The sequence below is a fragment of the Musca autumnalis genome, unplaced genomic scaffold (genome assembly GCF_047663935.1).
Source record: "Musca autumnalis isolate F117 unplaced genomic scaffold, ASM4766393v1 scaffold_2, whole genome shotgun sequence".
Classification (NCBI taxonomy): domain Eukaryota; kingdom Metazoa; phylum Arthropoda; class Insecta; order Diptera; family Muscidae; genus Musca; species Musca autumnalis.
Genome location: NW_027411755.1, coordinates 264723711 through 264745625, shown reverse-complemented (window position 1 = coordinate 264745625; position 21915 = coordinate 264723711). Strand labels below are relative to the sequence as shown.

At 33.5% G+C, this 21915-nt stretch overlaps 1 protein-coding gene across 28 annotated transcripts in view; it reads left to right on the top strand.

Annotated features, from left to right (window-relative positions):
* The window catches only part of Msp300 (Muscle-specific protein 300 kDa), a 278320-nt gene that overhangs the window by 184038 nt on the left and 72367 nt on the right, over nt 1-21915 (top strand). For 25 of the 28 annotated variants that reach the window (XR_012409763.1, XR_012409762.1, XM_073964864.1 and 22 more), the window contains one exon: nt 20940-21909. Coding sequence is in view for 26 of the 28 variants with exons in the window: in XM_073964864.1 (XP_073820965.1) it covers nt 20940-21909 (970 nt within the window). In the remaining 2 variants the exon portion in view is untranslated. Of the gene's footprint in view, nt 1-13910; nt 14390-14448; nt 14841-20288; nt 20374-20939; nt 21910-21915 lie in introns of those variants that run through there. The other 3 variants (XM_073964846.1, XM_073964860.1, XM_073964848.1) reach the window with 3 other exon arrangements.

Genomic DNA, 21915 nt, shown 5'->3' with positions numbered 1-21915 from the left:
GTGTCTGTTCGTACTTTGTTTGCTACGTTTAACCGGGTGCGTACCTTTGTTGCAACAAGCTAGTGGTCCGAATCAATGTTTGCGCCTCGGAACGATCGTACATCCAACACGCTCGATGAATGTCTTCCATCGATCACAACATGATCTATTTGATTTCTTGTTTTCTGATCTGGAGACAGCCAGGTGCCCTTATGAATATCGAGATGATTAAATCTTTTACTGCTAGCTACCATGTTTTTTGCAGCGGCAAAGTCTATCAGCCTCATACCATTGTCAGATGTTTCACTGTGGAGACTGAATTTTGCGACTGTTGGGCCAAAGATATTTTCCTTTCCATTTTTGGCATTAAAATCACCTAGAATAATTTTAATGTCATGGGCAGGACAACGGTCATATGTTTCTTCTAAGCGCTCATAAAATATATCTTTGGTCAGTTCGTCCTTGTCTTCAGTGGGAGCATGAGGGCAAATATAGCTGATGTTGAAGAATTTTGCTTTTAATCGAATTGCAGCGAGACTTTCATTCACTGGTGTGAAGCTGGAGACCAGGTGTGTTAATCCGCAAACAAACTCCTGCTTTATGTCATGGCAGCTATAATACAGTGCGTCAACTTTAGGTGTTGTTGGGACGCCTTTCCCATTCCATCGTATTTCCTGTATGGCAGTAATGTCGGCCTTGTACTTTTCAAGTACATCTGCCAATGCGTAAACTGCACCTTCTCTATAAAGAGTGCGAACATTCCATGTGCAGATTCGCAGATCATGGTCCTTAAAACGTTTGCGGGGGTCGTCAACTTTTGAGGGATTTGTTTTTCTTTTCTTTTTTCATAGTAGGCTGCTTTTTCTAGGGGAGGGTTACTAACCCTGCGCCCAAACCCAAGCTTTTAACGTTCTTATGGGTGAACGCGCGGCACATTTTAGCTCACTACCTTTAACGGGTGTTAAAGGCAGCCACCCCAGGTGACACAACGGGGAGGTCAGTGTCCACTTGAGATGAAAGAGGGACCAAGATAAATCCTGGACTTTGCCATGTTAAAGCCGGTCAGGTCCGTTCCTTGGTATCTTTCATCCCCTACGTCACCCTTTAAATAATTTACAAGGAAAACATTTATTGTATACTTTCTGGAATTGTATGGAGACTTATTTAGTTTGCAATTCCTCAAAATGTTTTCAGATTTCACGAAGAGCAATTACTCATAAATTCCGGATCAGGACAATCGCTAGTCCGTTCGTCTGTTGGTGCTAGAATCCGAACTGTTGGAGTTATAATTTTAACATATGACGATTGTAATTTGACTTTTTGGATTCTCGGTCGACCACTTCACTCGGAAATAATGATCCATTGTGTTCAGGTGTTTTAGCCATGCCATCATAGACTTTTGGCAAATTTAAACAGAGCAATGGAATTTATGTGTGTAAGGAAGGTATCTCGTATTTACCGGTAGTCGCTGTCTTTTAGTGTGTAGTATCTATATTTACATCTCTTCTGCATCTCCACTTAATCTAAAGTCGTCGACGTCACTGTCATTTCATATTGAAGTTATAGATCTAACCCTAAAGTGGCCCGCAATAAGTCACACTGTGATCAAATAGCCCTGACTTATCGAGTGGGACAAGGCTAATGATTTTACTTTGGGAGATCGCAGGCCAGACTGCTTTGGATATCTTACATCCAGATTCCAAACACCTTCTGTGGTGCGCCTTCTCAAGGTAGATCTCACAATGTGGTGGCCTAAAAATGCATCAATTGATTAGTCGATCAACTTAGATCCACCTCGAGCTAGTTCATCTGTTAATTCGGTTTCAAGTGATGTATCATGGAAACCAGCAGAGTTAACCGATATTTCGTATATCATACAGAGCCTTTTTGTAATAAAAGATAGCTAGCGTTTTAATTTTGCGGATTTGTGTCGGTAACTCAAAAACTGAGTTAAAGAATTGCACTAAAGATATTTTTAATATATTTTCTTGAATTCTAAAATTAAAGAAAAAATCCTCTCCTATATTCATTCCCAATACCGTGTGTACATGTATTATTATTCATGTTACAATTCCAATACAGCCTGATATGAATTCAAAAAACTTATTCACGACGACGGATGAATCATCCATTTTAAAAGCATTGCATCATTTGTAGAATAGTTTTACGATCAATTCCATCACTCCCTACAATCCATTTCAATTTTCAGTCACGCGTGACTGCATACATAAATACATATGTATATATTTCTGGAGTACAAAATCACTTCAGTTTTAATAGTTTTTTTTTTTTTTTTTGAAATCACAAAAAAGGGAACAACATATGAAATACATTTTGTTTGTTGTATCGCTTATAAAAGAAATAAAGGGGAATACCCCAATGCTTGCATTTCACAAAAGATACAAATGCGAGTGTTTGTATTTTTTTGTTAAAGCACAGATGTTTTTTTTCTTTTAACATTCTCGTAATGGCAAATAAATATTATCATTGCGTTTGTCAGAACTGTCATCACAAATGGAAATTCGTGTTGAGTATTTTTGTGTGAAAAGTGAATAGCATTTTTAACAGATAAAACAAATAAACTTCGATTTCTAGGTCAAATTGCATTTTTTGGGTTGTAAGATTTTCCTTATCTAAAACTTGTAGTCCCAAAAATAGGGGAAAATTGATCGTACGTGATTTGTGGCATGATCTGGCCTTTTGATGATAGTTGTTTTTTTTTTTTGGCAAACGTGTCCCCTTGGCCGTTTTTTTTACTCAATTCTTCCATTATTTGTTTGATTTTGGTTTTTTTTATTTTGTATATTTTTCAGTTGTGTTTTGAATGCATAAAGTCATGCCAGATAAATAAATAAACAGATTCCGTTGATGGATATGATGTCATCATTGCCTACCCGGCGATCAGCCTCTGGCTGACTGCCTGGCTTGTTAAAATACTATTTTTATGAATTACTACATTCGAAAAACTTGTCCGAGTGTATTGCGTTATCCATTATCATTTGATTTCTCAAAGTAATTATTGTTTTTAATTATTTGCAAACAGTCCGGTCCTCCATAATCCTCTTTTGAAATGACAAATTGCTTATTCAAAACTCAAAATGTTATACAAATATGTATTTAAAATGCTTCTTATTAGGTTTTGGTTTTTTGCTTAATTTTAACAACTTCATTTTTTTTGTTGATTCTCTTAAAGTAATTGCCAGTATGAAGTGCTAATTAAAGTCAAATAAAATATTTTTGAAGTTTATTGTCTGTGATGCAACAAAGCTTTTCTTTTGACATTGAATTTGATTGAATATTCGTTTATTGCTCCAAGCCAACTAGTTTTTTTTTTTTTTGCAATGCATTCACTCAATCGAGCGAACATCTTTTCCGCATTGTGTTTGCTCTGCTTGAAGTTTGCATATTCGAATTTCAATTCACAGTGTGTTTTTTTTCTGATTTGAGTTATTAATTAAAGCCAAGACAACTATTGGTTTTTAGTTGAGATCACGACTTTTGTTCAACGGGTAGGTTAACAAGGTTAATCAATTTCATTTAATTTTTGCCATGCGCAACATTGATTTGGTAGTATCAGTTTTCGAATTTAGGGAGGATAGATAGTGTAGAACTATTTCAAAGGAAATTCTTAAAAGGAACAAAAATAGAAATTTGATAAAAATTGGGCTAAATTTGGAAGATAGCCAAAAGCTATCCGCATGTAATAAATCTAGGAACGGCTAGGACCACTTTGTGTTACTATTTTACCCTCAGCCTTTAGGCTAAAGAGGGTATATACACTTTGATGCGACCAAAAATGTGCCTCATCGAATTAATGGTTTTAGACCCCAAGTATCCCGACGTTTACAAATGCCAGTATTGGCAAGACAATAGCAAAAATACAAACCTTTTTTACAAATACACTTACAAATTTTTAAATATGTATAGAGAGAAGTATGAATGTATTGGTGGAAATGCTTTGTAACTTTGCTATTGTCTTGCCAATACTGTCTTTGTGTAAACGCCTATGTTTGGACGAAATGCGTTTCAGAAAGTTTGAAGTCGATTTAGCCTTGTCGGTTCGTCTGTTTGGCTGGCTGGTGTGCACAATAACTCTCGAACGAAGCAGTCGATCAGGTTTAAAATTTGGCATTCGTAATAGTTTGTCGAAAATGTGACATATCGGTCCACTCTTTCGGGTACCTCCTTCAAAAAGTTCAAATTTTTTCGCTAAATTCGTTCGCTCTGATAACTCACGAAGGGAGTAACCGAATTGGTCATAACTTTGCATATGGTAATATTACCTCCAGGCATATATCGGGTTCGAATATAGACTATATCGGTCCAGTGCTTTCCATACCACCCACAAAAAATTTGGAAAATGTGAAGTTTAAGAGCATGTTTCAGATCGTTGTGAGATCGTTTTCATCAGCAGGTTGTTTTTGCGGCCACCTTTTCGTCGATACGATTTTTTCGGGGACAAGTGCATTCTTCCTGAGACAGTGGCTTAAAAGCTGCAAGAAACCCTGACGGTACCAACTAAAATGGCAAATCCGGAAGATAACTCTTGCAGGGAGTCTCTGATTGGTCCAAACTTTGCACATCGTATTATTCAATCTAACCATGTATCAGGTTGGAATATGGACTATATCGATCCCGTCCTTCGGGTACCTCCCATACAAATTTCGTTCGGATCGTTTGGATTTTTTTAGAAAAGTTCTTGTTGAGAACACTGTTACGACAGCTCATTTTTTCGGAGGCAAGTCCATACTTCCTGAGATAATGAGTAGTACGTAAGATAAGCCTCTAAGGTAGAAACCTATTTGGTCCAAACGTTTTACATCGTATTATTTCTTACAGCCTCGAATTATGTCCGAATATTAACTACATCGGACCACTTTTTCGGGTACTTCCCACACAAAGTTTGGGAAGAGTGCAGTTTAAGGACTTTTCTGGGATCGTTTTCAAATTCTTGTCAATATGTTGGGTATGTGGTCCTAGTTAAGGCGGTTAATTTTTTCAGGGGCAAATCCATACTTCTTTTGAAATTGGTCTATATATATAGGTGAGAAGTATTGTGTTGGCTTCTTTTCTTTAGATCCTAGACTGAGGGTATATCTCTGTCGACGCAGTTGACTGATTAAAAATTCTAGCTAAAATCCTCAAAATACCGAAAATCGGGAGGTACCGATATATGGGGGCTATACCAAAACATGGACCTATATTAACGATGGTTGGTAGATAAGTTTCGTGGTCACAGAGAATCTTATATGTCAAATTACAACTAGTTCGGTTAAAAATTGCAGCTAAAATCCACAAAATACCGAAAATCGGGAGGTACCGATATATGGGGGCTATACCAAAACATGGACCTATATTAACGATATTTGGTGGATAAGTCTCGTGGCCACAGAGAACGTCATATGTCAATTTACAGCTAGTTCGGTTAAACATTGTGGCTAAAATCCACAAAATACCGAAAATCGGGAGGTACCGATATATGGGGGTTATAACAAAACATGGACCTATATTGACGATGTTTGGTGGATAAGTTTTGTGGCCACTGAGAACCTCACATGTCAAATTACAGCAAGTTCGGTCAAAAATTGTAGCTAAAATCCTCAAAATACCGAAAATAGGGAGGTACCGATATATGGGGGCTATACGAAAACATGGATCTACATTAACGATGTTTGGTAAATAAGTTTTGTGGTCACAAATAACTTTATATGCCAAATTACAGCTAGTTCGGATAAAAATTGCAGCTAAAATCCACAAAATACCGAAAATCGGGAGGTACCGATATATGGGGGCTATACCAAAACATGAACCTATATTAACGATATTTGGTGGATAAGTTTCGTGGTCACAGAGAACCTTATATGTCAAATTACAGCTAGTTCGGTTAAAAATTGCAGCTAAAATCCACAAAATACCGAAAATCGGGAGGTACCGATATATGGGGGCAATTACAAAACGTGGAGCGATGTAGCCCATCATCGAACTTGACCTGCCTGCACTGAAAGAGACGTCTTCCCAAAATTTCAGCGTCCTATCTCCATTTTTGTGGATGCTAGAGTGATTACCACAGACGGACGGACGGACATGCATAGATCGACTCAGAATTTTACGCTGATCAAGAATATATATACTTTATATCGCAAATGATTATTTCAATGCGTTACAAACGGAAAAACAAACTTAATATACCCTCCATACTATGGTGGAGGGTGTAAAAATTGAGCGTTTTTGTCCTAAAATCGGGAAAAATAAAAAGAAATCTGTCTCGTTGAAAGAAAAGATTTTTTTTTTTTAAATTTTGCCTGTTAGGGCGAAGATGATTTTTTTTAATGATTTTTATTAATTTTCTCGTTTAGATTTAAGCTTGATGATCGAAATTTTTTGCAAGTGAAAAAGAAAAGCCAAGGACTCGAACCCCCACAGCTTAACAAAACATATGAAGATCAGTCCATTTGTTTTTGAGCTATCGTTGGCACTGACTCCAAACATGTCATTTCGAAAAAAACGCGTTTTAAGTTGCGCCTCTATACACTACGGGTTCTTCACTTTGAACGGTCATATATCTGAGACAATTTTTCTCCGATCGCCTTTTGCCCCATACTCTATACTACCTGTACTACAAAATAAGCCAATATTTTTTTTTTAATTTTTTTGAAGGTGACAAGTATGTGTTATCCCCAGATTATTATAGAATTTTATAAAATAAAACCACAGATTTTAGATGAAATTGTTGCGTTTGATTTAGTCAAAGAACTTCCCCATTTGAAATATATTTTGTTGCAAAATAGAATTCAGGTCATAATTTTCATAATTTTCCGAAGAAAAAGAGTTATTTCCACTGTTTGATTTTATACATTTGCTTTTAACACAATTTTCAATCATAAGCTGTAAAATGCATAAATCAAATTTCCAAAACTATGTGCGCAAACGATCATTCTCAGCCACTCTCCCTTGTGTTCTAGATTTCTAAGGGCCTTTCTAACATTTCACAATTTCCCTTGACCTCCAAAGAAAGAAAAAAAAAAATAAAAATAAAACAGAAACATTTCGACTTGCACAATAACTTGTTACGAATTTTAGGTATAAATGGGGCGAACTAAATTTGCTGCTATATAGTAGCGTGGTATTTAGCAGCCTCTCACACGAACTCAACCATTGCCATCATCATCATTATTATGACTGCGCCAGCACAATCGTAATATTAACAGCAACATCAGCAACAGCGGAAAGTGTGAAATCATTTTCGAAGAAATTCATTCACATTTACCGGCAAAATACACTATTATAGCACACATTGAAGCGTAGTGTATGATTGTTGTATGTGTTGATGGTTTCTACGATGTGCAATGTGCACAACAACAACAGCAAACCAATAATGCAAGAACAACAAATATGTATACAATATATACAATTCATCATTTTCAAATATTTTATCTGCAGTGAACGAAGAAGCAAAAACACATTTGCACACACAAACTTTCTCAAAATATACAAATGTATGGTTGAGTGTGGTGCAAAAGTTCTTAGACAACCAATAGACATACATATTTATATGTATTTGTTTACAACGACTAGCATTGAACAGTTGTACGGTTATAAGTTTTGTGGTCGACTTGGAGCCTATTGTATCATCCGCCCATCCCCGCTTTTTTGGTTTGCCGTCAGGCATTCCCTTGGTGCGCTAACAAATCAAACACATGTTTGCTTTGCATTTGATTCGTTGCTATGTTTTTGTTGCTGTCTTGGGATATGATATTCTCACATTATTTGTATTCAAACGAAAAAAAGAAAAAAAAACGCAAGTTAAACAATTTTCAATGTTTTTGGTTTTTATTTTGTTTTTGTCTTTAGTTTTTTTTTTTGCTATTAAAGGCAATGAGGTAATCACATAATTATAAATTATTTTTAAACAATTTTTCTCGCATCTAAAAAAGAGTTGTTTTGTTATTTGTTATTGTTTTTTTATTGTTATTACTTCTGGTTTCACTTGTCATCATTACTCTTAGTGAGAAGGGTATGATTTGATGAGAGAGAGAAAGGGAGAGACTTAAGACCTCGAATTAGTTATTTACTATTCTTAACAGTATATCAACTTGGCGATTTAAGGAGGTTCAGTAATTTTCTAAAAAAACAAATCAATTTTAAATAAAATTCAAAAGAAAACTGAAAATCAAATTAAAAAGCTTTTTATCTAAGGATTTTTGAATGTAAAAGTTGTCACAAAGAGATCAGTAATGTAGTTTGTCAGAAATCAAGCAAAAATTAAAAAAAAAGAAAAATAAAAAACGCCTCTGTGACCACTTCACATAACATTTTAATTGGTTACGTATAATTAATATTCATAAATTTCAACTTATGTATGTATTTAATTTGCTTATTTATGAAACACTCACTTAGAAAAAATTTGATATTCTTACATAATTTTGAATATATTTAAAAATTAAATTATCTATTAGATAACACTATGCAACACTAAAAATGCAAACATCTTCTAATAAGCATTTTTTTGAAAGTACATATTTAGACTACAAAAACCCTAGTAGGGTTTTGTCCTTTTTAGATCCAGTTTGGATTTTATGGCCTCATCTAAACAGGGCTAAATCTAGACTTTTTGCATTTATCAGGCCTTTATCTCAGAAACGAATGAAATTTGGCCTTGCTGTCGTTAGCAATATTGTAGCCCTAAACTAGTTGAACTTATCTTTTGAAAAAAAAAAAAACACATAAGAAAAACTCCATTTAGGGCATCAAAATCTATAAAATATAGAAAATTTTACATAATTCCTGAAATTCTGGTCAGTATCGGCTAAACTATTGGGAGTTGAACTAAGTAAACTTTTGCAAAAATCTTCCAAATAAAGTTCTCAACAATTCTTTAGAATATTCTGAAACTCTAAAATGCCTACTTCCTGTTGTTTCAGCTGTATTTTTCATCATATCTTTTACAACACGTATTTCAAACACAGTTCACACCGACAGTTTATTCTCGCATTTCGGATTTCCCCACATTATGGGCATATTTATTAAATCGTCATTGAAAAATGTACTGAAAACAACGGGATAGAGGCATTTTACAACAATGACATGTTCTGAAGAGTTGTGTATTACATTCCAGGGAATATTTTTCCAAACGAAAATATTCAGAAAAAATTAACGGTTTTGGAGATACGGTGCGAAATGTATAAAAATTGTGGAATTTTTGCATATATTTTGAAATTTGAGGCAATAAATGTAGTTTTTCGAGTTCATAAGTTTTCCAAATATTTTATTCTTGTCCTTATATACAAATTTGCTTCAGACGTCAGAAGAAGATTCGCTTTGGTTTCAGAGAAATAGCCCCGAATTTCTTCAAAAACTCAATATTTAACCATGTTTAGATGGAGCCATAAAATCCGAGCTGGATCTGACACAACAAAACCCAACTAGGGTTTCTTGTCGTTTGGGTCTGCACTTTCAAAAAATCCTCAGTTCGAATTGTTTGCACAAGATCACCTTAAAAATGTTGCACAGTGTAATGCAAAAAAAAAATAATTTTTTATTTGTGTTTTTTGAAAAATATGCAAATTGAAAACCTATGTTGAAAGGGGCGTATGATTTATGAATATTACTTATACGCGACCAAGTAAAACTCTATGGCAAGTCGCTAAAGAGGCGTTTTTGGTTTATTCTTTATTTTTGGTTGATTTCTTACATATTGTTTAACTAGGAGAAAATCTGTATTCAATCAATGTCTGAGTTATTGGAGTATGGACTGATGATATTCCTTATGATGTAATAAACTCGTCAAAAATACGTTTACAAAAAAAAATCCTTGGACTGTTATGTTTAATTTTTCAATTCTTATGCCATTCAATAGCTTTTAATTTTAATTAGTTTTGTTTAATTTTCTTAAAATGCTGTCAAAAGAACATCGAAAAAACCATTTTCTTAGTGTTACTATTCATATTTAAGAAATGCAATTTTTTCGCTGAATATTGTTGTTTAATGCAAATTTAAATTTATATAAATAGAATGCAATATATTCCCATAAAATCCCTGTAGCTTTTCGATAAATTTTATCTATTGTTTATGTGAAATCTAAATATATTACTTCACACATTATTGAGCAAAAATAACCCAGTCAGCATTTTTTGAAAATTTTAATCAAATTCGAGTCTTTTTTGATCCGACTGCACGATTAAAAAGCTAGAATATGAGCTCATTTTCTGATCATAAATGACTCCTTTGTCGGTAGGAAAACATAACCTCAGGCGACTCTTCTAAACAAATCACAAATGAGTCTTTTTCGAGTCGTATTTCAATCATTTATTGGTGTTTTGTTGATTAATTTCGGACCCTTTTTCGAGTCTTTTTAGAGTCATGTTTATAATCATTTATGAGTCTTTAGGGAGTCATTTATGAGTCTTTTTGTTAGACGAAATAAATTTAAAAAAATTTTCTTTTATTCTTCTTTGTTTCTTTCCTTTGTTTTATAGTCTTTTCTGTTTTGTTATGTCTTTTAAATATCCTTTATGTTGCTTGGTGGTTAGTATACTGCTTCTTCACTTCACTTGGCAAAACCTGTTGTGTTGTGTTTGTCTGTACCTTTAATATTATACGTTACATTTATATCAAAATTTTGTAGAAAGTGTATATGAGAATTTTATTTTTTATTTATAAATAATTACAACCAAATAAAAATAAAACAAAACAATCAGTTTTTAATCACCTAACTGTTCAAAATATGATCAGAGTATACATAATTATAATCACTTTTCAAACACCTGTATGACCCTTTTTTGATTAAGCATTTTTCAATCTTCCAGATGATCAAAATGTGACAATAAATAACAAAAAATTGTCACATTTTAAACACCTCAATGATTTATTTGTGATTGCTACACATTTGTTGTTGTATTTTAAATTGAACTCTTTTTAATCATTACAGGGAGTCACTTTCGAGTCCCTTTCTGATCACACAAGCGACTTAATCAATTTTTGATCACCAAAAGGACTCTAAAAAGACTCCTCAATGTGATTTTTGAAAAAACAGTCTTCTAAATGCTATCTGGGAATTGATTTGTTCATTTCTATTTATGATTTTTTTATTGTGTTTATATTCCGAATACATTAAATGCGAAAAAAACATTGCCGAAAATTACATATTTTATTGTAGATTAATTAAGGTTTTACCATGTTTGAACCCTCCCCTCTCACTAAACGTCTCATGAATTTTGAAGATTACTTGATTTATTAATTGAAATAGTTTCACTTTTAACGCCACCACCCCATACACGGGTTGTGAATCATAATATTGACATCACTGACGACGATGATGTAGCAATCCAACTATGGGGAGAGCGCACACCACCACACTTGTCCACTTATGAAGAGACCGGCTGATCAAATTCACCACAGAGCTTTTTTGAGAAATTTGTAAATTCAATTGATTTATTTACCACATTCTAGCTCTTTCTCTTCTTTTCCCGGCTTGAACGAATTACCGGCATTTTTTTAGCCTTCTTATCGTTAAATTTATTTTTGGGGTAAATTGCATGCCTTCTTATCTAAAGAACTGATAAATATTAGTGGACTTCCTGGACGTTAGCACGTTTGTCATGATTACAAAATAAATAGAAATCCCTTGTTTGCCGGTTCCTCTGCACACGAATTGCAATTGTGTGATCGGTAAAAACCGAACATGGATCGGCGAATATGCAGCATATGCCCACCTTGAAATTTCACATATATTTACAGTTTTTTTTTTTTAAATTGTCATAATAAGTTGCGTAAGCTTTACACAAATTAAAGCTTAAAATTTAATGGACAAAATATATGCTCGGCTTCAGAAACTGCTTGAATCTAAAAGTTTTCGAATTTTTACCATTTTATATGCCCTCCATCATAGTATAGAGGGTATATTAAGTTTGTTTTTCTGTTTGTAACTCATCGAAATAATCATTTTTGACCCCATAAAGTATATATATTCTTGATCAGGGTAAGATTTTTAGTCGATTTACCCTATTATGTTTGTTGTAATCACTATAGCGTCCGCAATAATCGAGCTAGAACGATATACACGGTGCTCTTGAAAAAATTTACATGGAAGGTGCTTACACCTCGGAAGGTTTTGCGGATTCTGAAACTACGATATCTTTAAATGAGAAAAATCAAAAAACAAAAAAAAAAATGTATTGAGAAAATGATTCCTAGACAAGACACTAGGGTGACTTGATAAAGAAAAAAGACTTCAATAAATACTTCATAATTACAAATTTGTAAAAATGTTTGTATAAATAGAAGTTATCAAAATCAGCCTTTGTCTTCTAGCCATTAGCATTCAAATACGCCTGATGAGCCTGGCTTAAACCATCAGGCGAAACGATCGTAGCGTAATGGTTGAGTGTGTGGTATTTCGCTAGAATTCATTTTTCAATACAAAACTCCTTAGGCCATGTTAGCTCGATTAATCCAATTAATTAAAAAAAATCGCCGGAGCACTTTTTAAATAAATCGCGACTTAAGTTTACATTTTTAGGGACTATCCTTTCAAAATGGGACTGAAGAAAATGTTGTAGCTATGAAAATTCTCTACAAGATTGACTTTTATGGTATTCTCGTCGGTTTTACCGTTTTTGAGATATAGAAGTTCAAATTGGGACAATTCAAATTCAATTCAATTCTGTATTGTCTCCTTATAAAACAATGTCATGACTGCAAATTCCCAACATAAACTTATACTATATCTAAAAAAATGGTACAACCGGGGAAAAATTACATAAGTTAGTCTTGTAGAGAACTTTCACAGCTATAAGATTTTCTCAGCCGATAAGATTTGCCGCATTCAAGCAAAATCGCGAAACCCTAACAAAAAACCTAAAAATGTAAACTGAGCTTCATTATCTCAAAAATGGTACAGCCTGAGAACAAATCATAAACGTCATTCCTGTAGAGAATTTTCACAGCTACAACATTTTTTTTAGCTCCACATCGATTGGACTTGCGGTTTCCAAGCAAAATCGTTTAGAATCCACAAAAACTTCCCAGGTGCAAGCACCTTCCATTTAAAATTGTTTCAAGAGCATCGTGTATATATTTGTTGTGTCATATGTAAAGTTCGAATATGGGCTATACCGGTCCACGTTTTGGTAGTTGTTTTGAAGATATAAGCTATATTTTTGACCGGACTAGCGGTTATTTTACATTTGATGTTTCCAATGGTCACAAAATTTCTTCCCCAAAAATTGCCAACGTGGGTCCATTTTTGAAATAGTCCACATATAACCGTACCTCCCGATTTTAGGTATTTTGAGGATATCAGCTAAATGTTTTTACGGCCTAACGGAAATTTTACATTTAAGGTTCCCAGTGTTCATTAAAAAAATCATGAAAAACTATTTTTTTTTCTGCACAACTAGGGGTAGCTGCTTAATCAACGGAAGGCCCCATACCTTAGCTTATCCTGTGACAAGTTGTTGATAGGGAAATCGAAAGTCAATTATAAAAAGTCGATTTTCGAGTTTAAGTCACCATTTCGTGAAGTGGTTTAACATTCGCCGACAAATGAGATATTCTTGTCTTGTGGCGCCCAAAAAATCCATCCACAAAAGCTTTTAAAAACAGCCTCCATGACAAGAATTTTTAGGTTAGTTTTTGATTTACCCAATTACAGACTTGCGTTATAAAAACCCATTACACACTGAACCTCATTATTTATATGCCCTAATTATGTTATGTAGGACAGTTCTCCCTCCATTTTATTATTTCGTTTCTTCAATCCAACAAAAATCGTCAAAATAGTAAAAGCAATACAAAAACGCCAAATCTAGTAACTATGGGCAACACTCAAAATCTCATTCTGAGTTGAGAGAATGTGAGAATAGCATTGTTTATGTGTGCTATGGTATTTGCTCTCTCAAAGCAAAAGCTCTGCTACTTTCTGGTTGGTGAGTGAGTGTGGTGAATTTCTTGTTTCTTAACGTGTGGTTGTTGTTGTTGTTAGTTTAACACATTTCAAGTTATTTTTGCCAAAAAACAAAAAAACTGTATGCGATCGTTATTTCCGTACTTTTTGCTGGCTGTCGCATTCAGTGTTAATATAGTCTTAGAGATAAGCAGACGTGTTTTTACTGGATGGCTGGAAATTGAAAGAAAAGAAAATTAATTCATACAACACGCATAGCAAAGAAGAAAATAAAGCAAAAAGAGATTGAATAATTTTTTTTGTCGTGCTGAAAGAGGAAGAATTTGTAAAAGAATTTCTACAAATCGTGTGAAAAAACAATAATAGAAAGAAAAAAAGATAAAAAACTAGAGAGATTTTTTGTGCGTGATAAGAAGCAGCAGCAGCGTAAAGGGCAAGCAAGGGAACGAACGCCGCCGCCGCATGCTTGCCTTATTTTTGGAAACATTTTTGTTACGAAAACAACAAGTATACAATCTTTGACCTTTTTGGCGTGCTAATCTTTTCATAACTTTCTTTTACTGCAGAGAACAAAACACAAAACACACAAGGAACAGGAAACAAGGAGTAGCACAAGGATTTTATATCCTTTAAATTTGGCTGTGATATCAATCATACTTGCCTGCTTTGTGGATTACCAAGGCGTATGATTGATGTGAATTTGCATTCAACATCATCAACAAAGAACAACAACTGTCTTACGTTAGAGGCAAACTTGTAGCTTTTTTTCAATTGGCTATAAACCCCAGGGCACACTCCAGCCTTTTATTTGTTTAAAAGAAGGTTGAGTAGTTGTGCTGAAGCTGAGCCACAAAGACAACTCAGGCGTCTCCAATTTCAACCACACACAACCTACGTTTTTCTTGTAAAATCCTTATCGTAAGGGATTTATAAAGCCAAAAGACGTCTATAGAAAAAGGTGGGTTGTAAATGTCAAAGAACTTTAAGAAAAAACAAAGAAAATGAGCTCTAATCTCGGCTTTCTAGAAAATCGTATTAAGTCATCTTCTACATTGGTCTTTTGGATATCAAGTCTGACTTCATTTAATATTTATAATTCGTTCATCAGAAGCCGCAGCACGAGCACCGGCAGCAGACACGGCATACAAAACAGCTTTAGCAGATATGTTAACAGCAAGTGATTAACAAAATCATTAAAAAAACAAGTCCGAAACTAAATGCAACAACAAAACTCTACGAGCAACAACTAAAATATATGGCCATTTACTTGAGAGAGGTCGGTCATTTACTTTTTTTTCTGGCAATGCCAGAAAATATGTTTAGCCTTAAATGCTAAATGAAATGAAAGCAGCAATACGCTTTGGGTTGCTTTCTGGTTGTTTGTTGCCCTTTTTCTTTGCATTTCTCTCGGTGTTTTTATTTTTTTTTTTTTTTTTTGAGACAAAAAAAGAATGAAAATTCTTTAATCCCTGTTGGGACCCCTTCTCGAAAGAGTTTTGTGATTTTATTTAGTTTCGTTGCGAAGCTGTTTGGTTGTCGCCTAGTCGTAAGTCAAATAACACCACAATTGACCTAAATTTGTTTGTCGTAGATATATTTTTTTCGGCATTTCTTTTTACCATTGCCGGTGCCATTCACTTACAAAATAACAACAGCAAACAGAGGTTTGGTTGCCTGGCATTGTTTTCATGTGTAGCTGTCTGTCTAAATGACTGGCTGGTTGGTCGGTTGCTTGGCTGTCTGTCTGTCTGGCTATATGCAAAATGCTGTTATAGCTGCTGCGCAAGTAGAAACGTCATCAAATTCAACTAAATATCTTATGTCTTTACCTTTTATTTTTACAAATGTAGGAGTTTTGGTAAACCAAAGTAACACTCCTCTAAAACTCAAAACTTTCTTGGCTAATAATCTTTTTGCAATAATGCAATTTATCAAATATTTTGTATGAACCTTTCATTCGTGCGCTTGTTTTTTGGTTTATTTTGCCATGCCTTATAGTCCAAGACTTTAAAGCCAGCCGCCGTTAAACATGTTAATAAATCTTTTAATTTAATAACATGAAAAATTTGCCTTGTTTATGGCCGTCCAGTCTCTTGTGAAAGTAAAATTAAAATCTAATTTTCTTTATAATCATAAAAATGTCAAAACGCAACAAAAAACCGAAAGTAAAATATTTTGTGTAACAGGCAACATTATTTGGTTGGTGTGATTAATGCAACTATTTGAAAATTAAATGAATTTCGTTGGGGTAATTTGTTTTCAAAAATTTTGAAAGGATGATCACGACTTTCCAAATGCATTATGGCATTGCTCAAACTTTTAGAAATCCCAAGATTGTATTTCATGATAGTTTCAAATTTGCTTGATATCCAAAATTTTCGTAAAAATGGTTCATAAATTCCAAGTTTGTTTTTATGGTAGTTTTACTTTACTCACTATCTACGAGTTCCATAAACATTTCTTTATCGAGAATTTTCACAAAAATGTATCTGGCGTTGCTTTCATTTATCATTCTTCAAAAGATGAATATTTATCAAATTTCGTGACAAATGGTGACACTTTCGCTCACTTTTTCTGAACATAACACAATATTTATCAGTTTTCACTTTGTGGGTTTTAAATTCCAAATATTTTGTTTTGAAATTATTTTTAAATATATTCAAAGGGGAAAGAAACATTTAACACGCCCATGCAACAAATATTTGGGTTATTTTTTTCCACTCACAAATTGTCATAAATCTTCATAAAGTACCGACATAAACATTCAATAGTGTTAATCCTTAGCGATTTTTTTAAACTTTTTCCTTAAGAAATATTCGTTGTGTTTTATTGTTATTATTTTGAGTATAGGATTTTTGTTGTTATTGTTATTATTAGACTTTTATAAAACACAAACAATAACAATGACCATTTTTGGCTTCTTTCCAATTGAAATACAATTTTCGTGGCAAAATTTTGTTTCATATTTGGCTAATCTCATGCTGCTGGGTGGCCTCAAGATGAGATCACACGTCACAAGACATCATCAGCAGCAGCCACAACGTGACATTTTTCTACATATTGATGCAATAAATTAATTTCACTTTTCTTAATTTTGTTATGAAATTTATTTTTGTTTATTTTTTCCCCTACCTTCTTGGACAAGGTGTGTCAGTTATTTAGGCAATTAATAAAGAACAGAAAAAATCAAGTGAAGAAAAAAAAATGATCATTAAATGATGATGATTCTTGCCTTTCAAAAATGTTTATATATAAACATTTAATTATTTACGTAGTTGATTCATGCCAAAAGGCAACAACAAACCCCATGGAAGAATATTTGTTTAGCAAAATTTTGGCATTTTTATTTCAATTGATGAATTCTATTGAAACGTAACGTCGTTTGTTTTGTTTAATAATTGTAGAAATGACGTCACTTCTATAATTAAAAACCAACAAAACCAAAACATTTTTCTTGTTTTGAAAACTGTACAATGTGCTGCTGCTTGATGATTTTTGGTACATTTTCAAATTCAAAAAAGTTCCCATAAAACGCATATCAAAATAAAAACACAACAGTAAAATAAAAAAATTAAATAAGCACAAAAAACCGAAAATTATCTAAAAATAATCGAAAAAGCACACCACACTTGTTAACACACACACACGCACTCACACACAATTAGTGCCAGTTAATGTTGGGGCATGGCGTTTTCAAAATGAGGCCGGCAATTTTGTTGCTATGTTTTTTGTTTTTAATTTAAATAAATATTTTCCCCCAAAATAATAAAAAGAAAAACTAAGAAGAAAAACACAACGAAATTTCAAAACATATGCAAAAGAGATGAATTTTAATGTGTTCGAAAATAGTTTAAAAATCTCTTTGAGTAAATTGCAAAATATGCCGTTTTCGAAACTATTAAGAGAATGTGAAATGAGAAAAAACTGTTGTCTCTATTAATTATGTAGAATATTAGAGATTTTACAATAACAAAGAGGCAACAACAAATAATGTCCCCACCTCTTCTTTTTTGATGATCACATCTTTACAATAAATTACAAAGAAGGACTGATATTTGTATACCCTCCACCACATGGAAAACGGAAATAATAGAAAATATTTCAAATCCCATTTCAAATAAGACACTATACCTTAATTCCCTAATTATTTGTGGGTGTATTTAATGTCCCTCTAGTGGGATTCAGTAAATCATTTTTTGGGTTACCAGCTAAAATCGTTAAAATTTAAATGATTCTGAAACTCATTTTTTTTATCAACAAAAATCGGTATAATTAAAATAAATTTTTATTCTGTTCCATAACTACAAGAATCTACTAATTTTACCTATTTTTTTCCAATTACATAAAGGAAAAAATGTTATCGTAGTAAAAAATAGTAGCTTGTTGCAGGTTCTGAAACAGAGCATATTTTTCTATTCAAATGTGAAATGACAAATATTGTATTTACAATTTTTTTCATTTGACATATTGTTTAATTAATTGAGCTACAAAAAATATTAAGGAGTTATGGTCACTTATGGAGCACAAAAAAAAAACATTTTTCATGATTTCTTTTCAAGAAATCTACCTAACTTATTTAGAAGATTTTGTTCTCATATGAAAGCTTACACCCTGACCAACTTTCGAAATTTTTTCTTGAAAAATACTAATTTACTAAAGCAGTTTGCGGTGTCCACTGTAGCTTGAAAATCAATTATATATTTTCATATAGTTTGATATACAATCAGCATATAATCTTGTCCTTAAGCGAAACGGAATTAAAAAATGTAAATTTTGAAAAAATGGTGAACTGTAAAAATCAATTTCGTTTTTAACTAAAAATAGATAGTTTTTTCGCCATATATCCGTCGAAAATTTGAAAAAATTTCTCGCATAAGGACAAGCTTTTTATGTGTATAATAATCTCACAGAAACATATCAAGATCGGATCAGCCGTTTTCAAGCTACAGTGGGCACCGCATTTAAAAATGCCATTTCGAGAAAATCGCGTTTAAAACTTCGATATTACATACAAATAACAATGAATTTTCCCTTTCTAACGTTCATATCTCAGACAATTTATGTCCGATTTGTTTTTAAATATTCTATTCTACATGTACTTTAAAATTTAATTTCACTTTTCTCCAACACTATTTGGGTCCAGGATGCGTATGCGCAATACATTACGTATTCTTAATAGTGTATTAAACTAGGATGCGTATACGCAATATATATCACTTAATAACAAAAAGTAGACCTTTCCTCTTAAAGACAATTTTATTTATCAACTTTCTGGCATGATAAGATCTTGAAAAATGTCTTACAAATGGTTATCTAAAAAAGTGTCTTAGAGTATTTACCACTGTCTTATACTCATCTATACGTCAATACGTCAATTTTGTCTCATAATCTCATGTTTTTTTTATAGTCTTACATTTTTCTTTGGTATGTTTTTTTATTTTTTCATCACTTTATTTTATATTCGACTTCCGTTATTTTCCAAAAATTCTGAATACTGTAAACAAAGTAAAATGTTTATAAACATTTTTTTATTATTTGATTTATGATACAAGTTTTCAATCTGAAGGTAATTTGCAAATTTCTCTCTTCCAATTTGTGGTTTGATAAGTTTAAATTAAAGTTTACTCTTCTCCAGAAACATGTCTTGCCCAAAATTAACATGTCCAAATTGCTTTATATGTATATTTGTGGAGAACACTCTCACATTCTTTATAACGGCGTTCTGTCAAAAGGAAAGAGACACACATTTGTTGATCATACCCATCCTAGACTCATTTATAGAAATAACCTTCGTATATTCATTAATTCGAAGGTTACTCTCCACATGATCGTCAATAAGGAGAACTAGTGTTTTCTAGATTTCTTCTCATCGAAGATCCTATGAACCAAATCTCCACAAAATGTCTATGACCCAGAAAATATTTCTCTTTCTCTCATTGAAGGCTCTTCGCATGGATTCTCAATTGATTCTTTTAAGAAAAACCACCCATGAATTTCTTATACCTCTACATACATGAACTATGTGTCTCTCTATTGGCCGTGATGAATGATTCAAATTAACTCTCTACAAATTGTTTAACAAGAGACAAATTGTAGTTCTATAATACAGAGGCTTGTTGTCTCTGTTTTTCGATATGACAATAAAAATCATTTCTCTTCTTCTGATAGAATACTCTTCGAACCGGCCCATTCATTTGTTGTTCTTCTTAACATGGCTAACTATTTTTTTTTTGTTTTTTTTTTTTTTTTGGCTGTCTGTCATATTGGCTGCCTGTTTCTCTCGCCAACTGTCTCTATTGACCGTGATGAATGAATCAATTCAATGTTCGAATTTTCGAATTCGAATATTCTTTTTGGTAGATGATCTGATGGTTTTAATGCTTGGCCCTTGTGTGCGAAATATTGCGTTGTTCACTTTGAGTAAAAACTTGTAGCCAAACAGCCGCATTTACTTTTTCCACGGCAATCTTCACAGCCTTCAGAGACTTTTTGTGTGGATACAACAATAGAGCAAAAAAAAAAAAAATAAATAAATAACAAGAACAACAACAACAAAGAAATCAAATAAAAACAAATAACAATTGTTTTACATATATGCAATAAACATTTGTTGTATTTTGTATATGGCAAAGGCGTAGAATACTTAATAATACAAAGAAACCAAACCAAACCGAAAAAACACGGCAGAATTTCAAACAGTCCAAGAAATAAAGCAAATAATACGAATAATTAAAACAACACATTGCTTGGGCCTATAGTGGTGTGCTGCGGCTAAAATAATAAAACCGCTTGCTAGACCATCTTCTGCCCCCTATGCGGATTACCCACAAAGTAGCAACACAGAAAAAAAGCAAAAAACCGCCAAGCTAATATTCTTCACAACAGGCAGGCAGCGGCCAGCGACACTACGTCATTGACTAGAAAAAGAATATAGATTTGGAAATACAACCGCGTGCTTGGAAACAACCACAAAATATAAAATAAAAAAAATTCAAACAAATTATTTTTCAAATTTTCCCATTTTATTCAAAAACACTAACTTTTGCATTTATTTCAGATTGAACGACTCTTTGCACGATAAGGATCGTCAGGTTGGTCGTGATTTAGACGAAATCGAGACCATCTTCCGTAAAATCTCTACACTACAAGACAAATTCAATACCTTGTTGGAGGAAATCCAGGGTGTTCATGCATTTGATGAGAATATTGCCAAGATCGAAAAACAATTGGAGCATCTGGATAGTGAAGTCAAACAGACCGTTAAAGAAGCCCAAAGCCTAGTCAGTACAACAAAGGATTTGTACTTGAAGAAACAAAATCTCGTACCCAGTGATATCGATCAAGAGTTTACTGCCCTTGAATTGTTGTCGGAACGTGTCCAAGGCAACATGGAGTCGAAACAAAAGGAATTCAAACGTGCCAAAACCGTACGCACAGATTATCTGGCCGGTGTTGAAGAAATACAGAAATGGCTAATGCAAGCCGAAATAGAGGTACAGGATCGTACCCTGGCACCGGCACAAATGAAGGAACTGTTGCATCGTATCAACCAGGAAATTACCGGCATTTATGAACGTTTCACAATGGTTAAGACCAATGGCCAACTGATTATCGACAATTGTCGCAGCAGTGAGGAAAAATTGCTTGTACAGACCACAATTGACCAATTGGCCCAACAGTTGGGACAGGTGCGTTCATGGTTGGATGAAAAGAAACAACAAGTTGGTGATAGTTTAGATGCCTGGACCCGCTTTATGAATCTGTATCAAATTGTTATGGCCTGGGTGGCCGAGAAACGTGTATTCCTGGATCAAAGTATTGAACTGAAGACATTGTCGGAGGCTCGTAGTAAACTCAATGATTATGTGACGGCTGTGAAGAGTATTAAACCCATTGTTAAACATTTAAGTGAAATGGACAAGGAATTGGAACACATAGGTCAGGTGACAACAGTTGGCGATCTCAAGGATAAATTGCAAGAAGCCGAGGATGCGAAGGTTGCTGTGGAAGCTGTATTGCTAGAGAGGGTATGC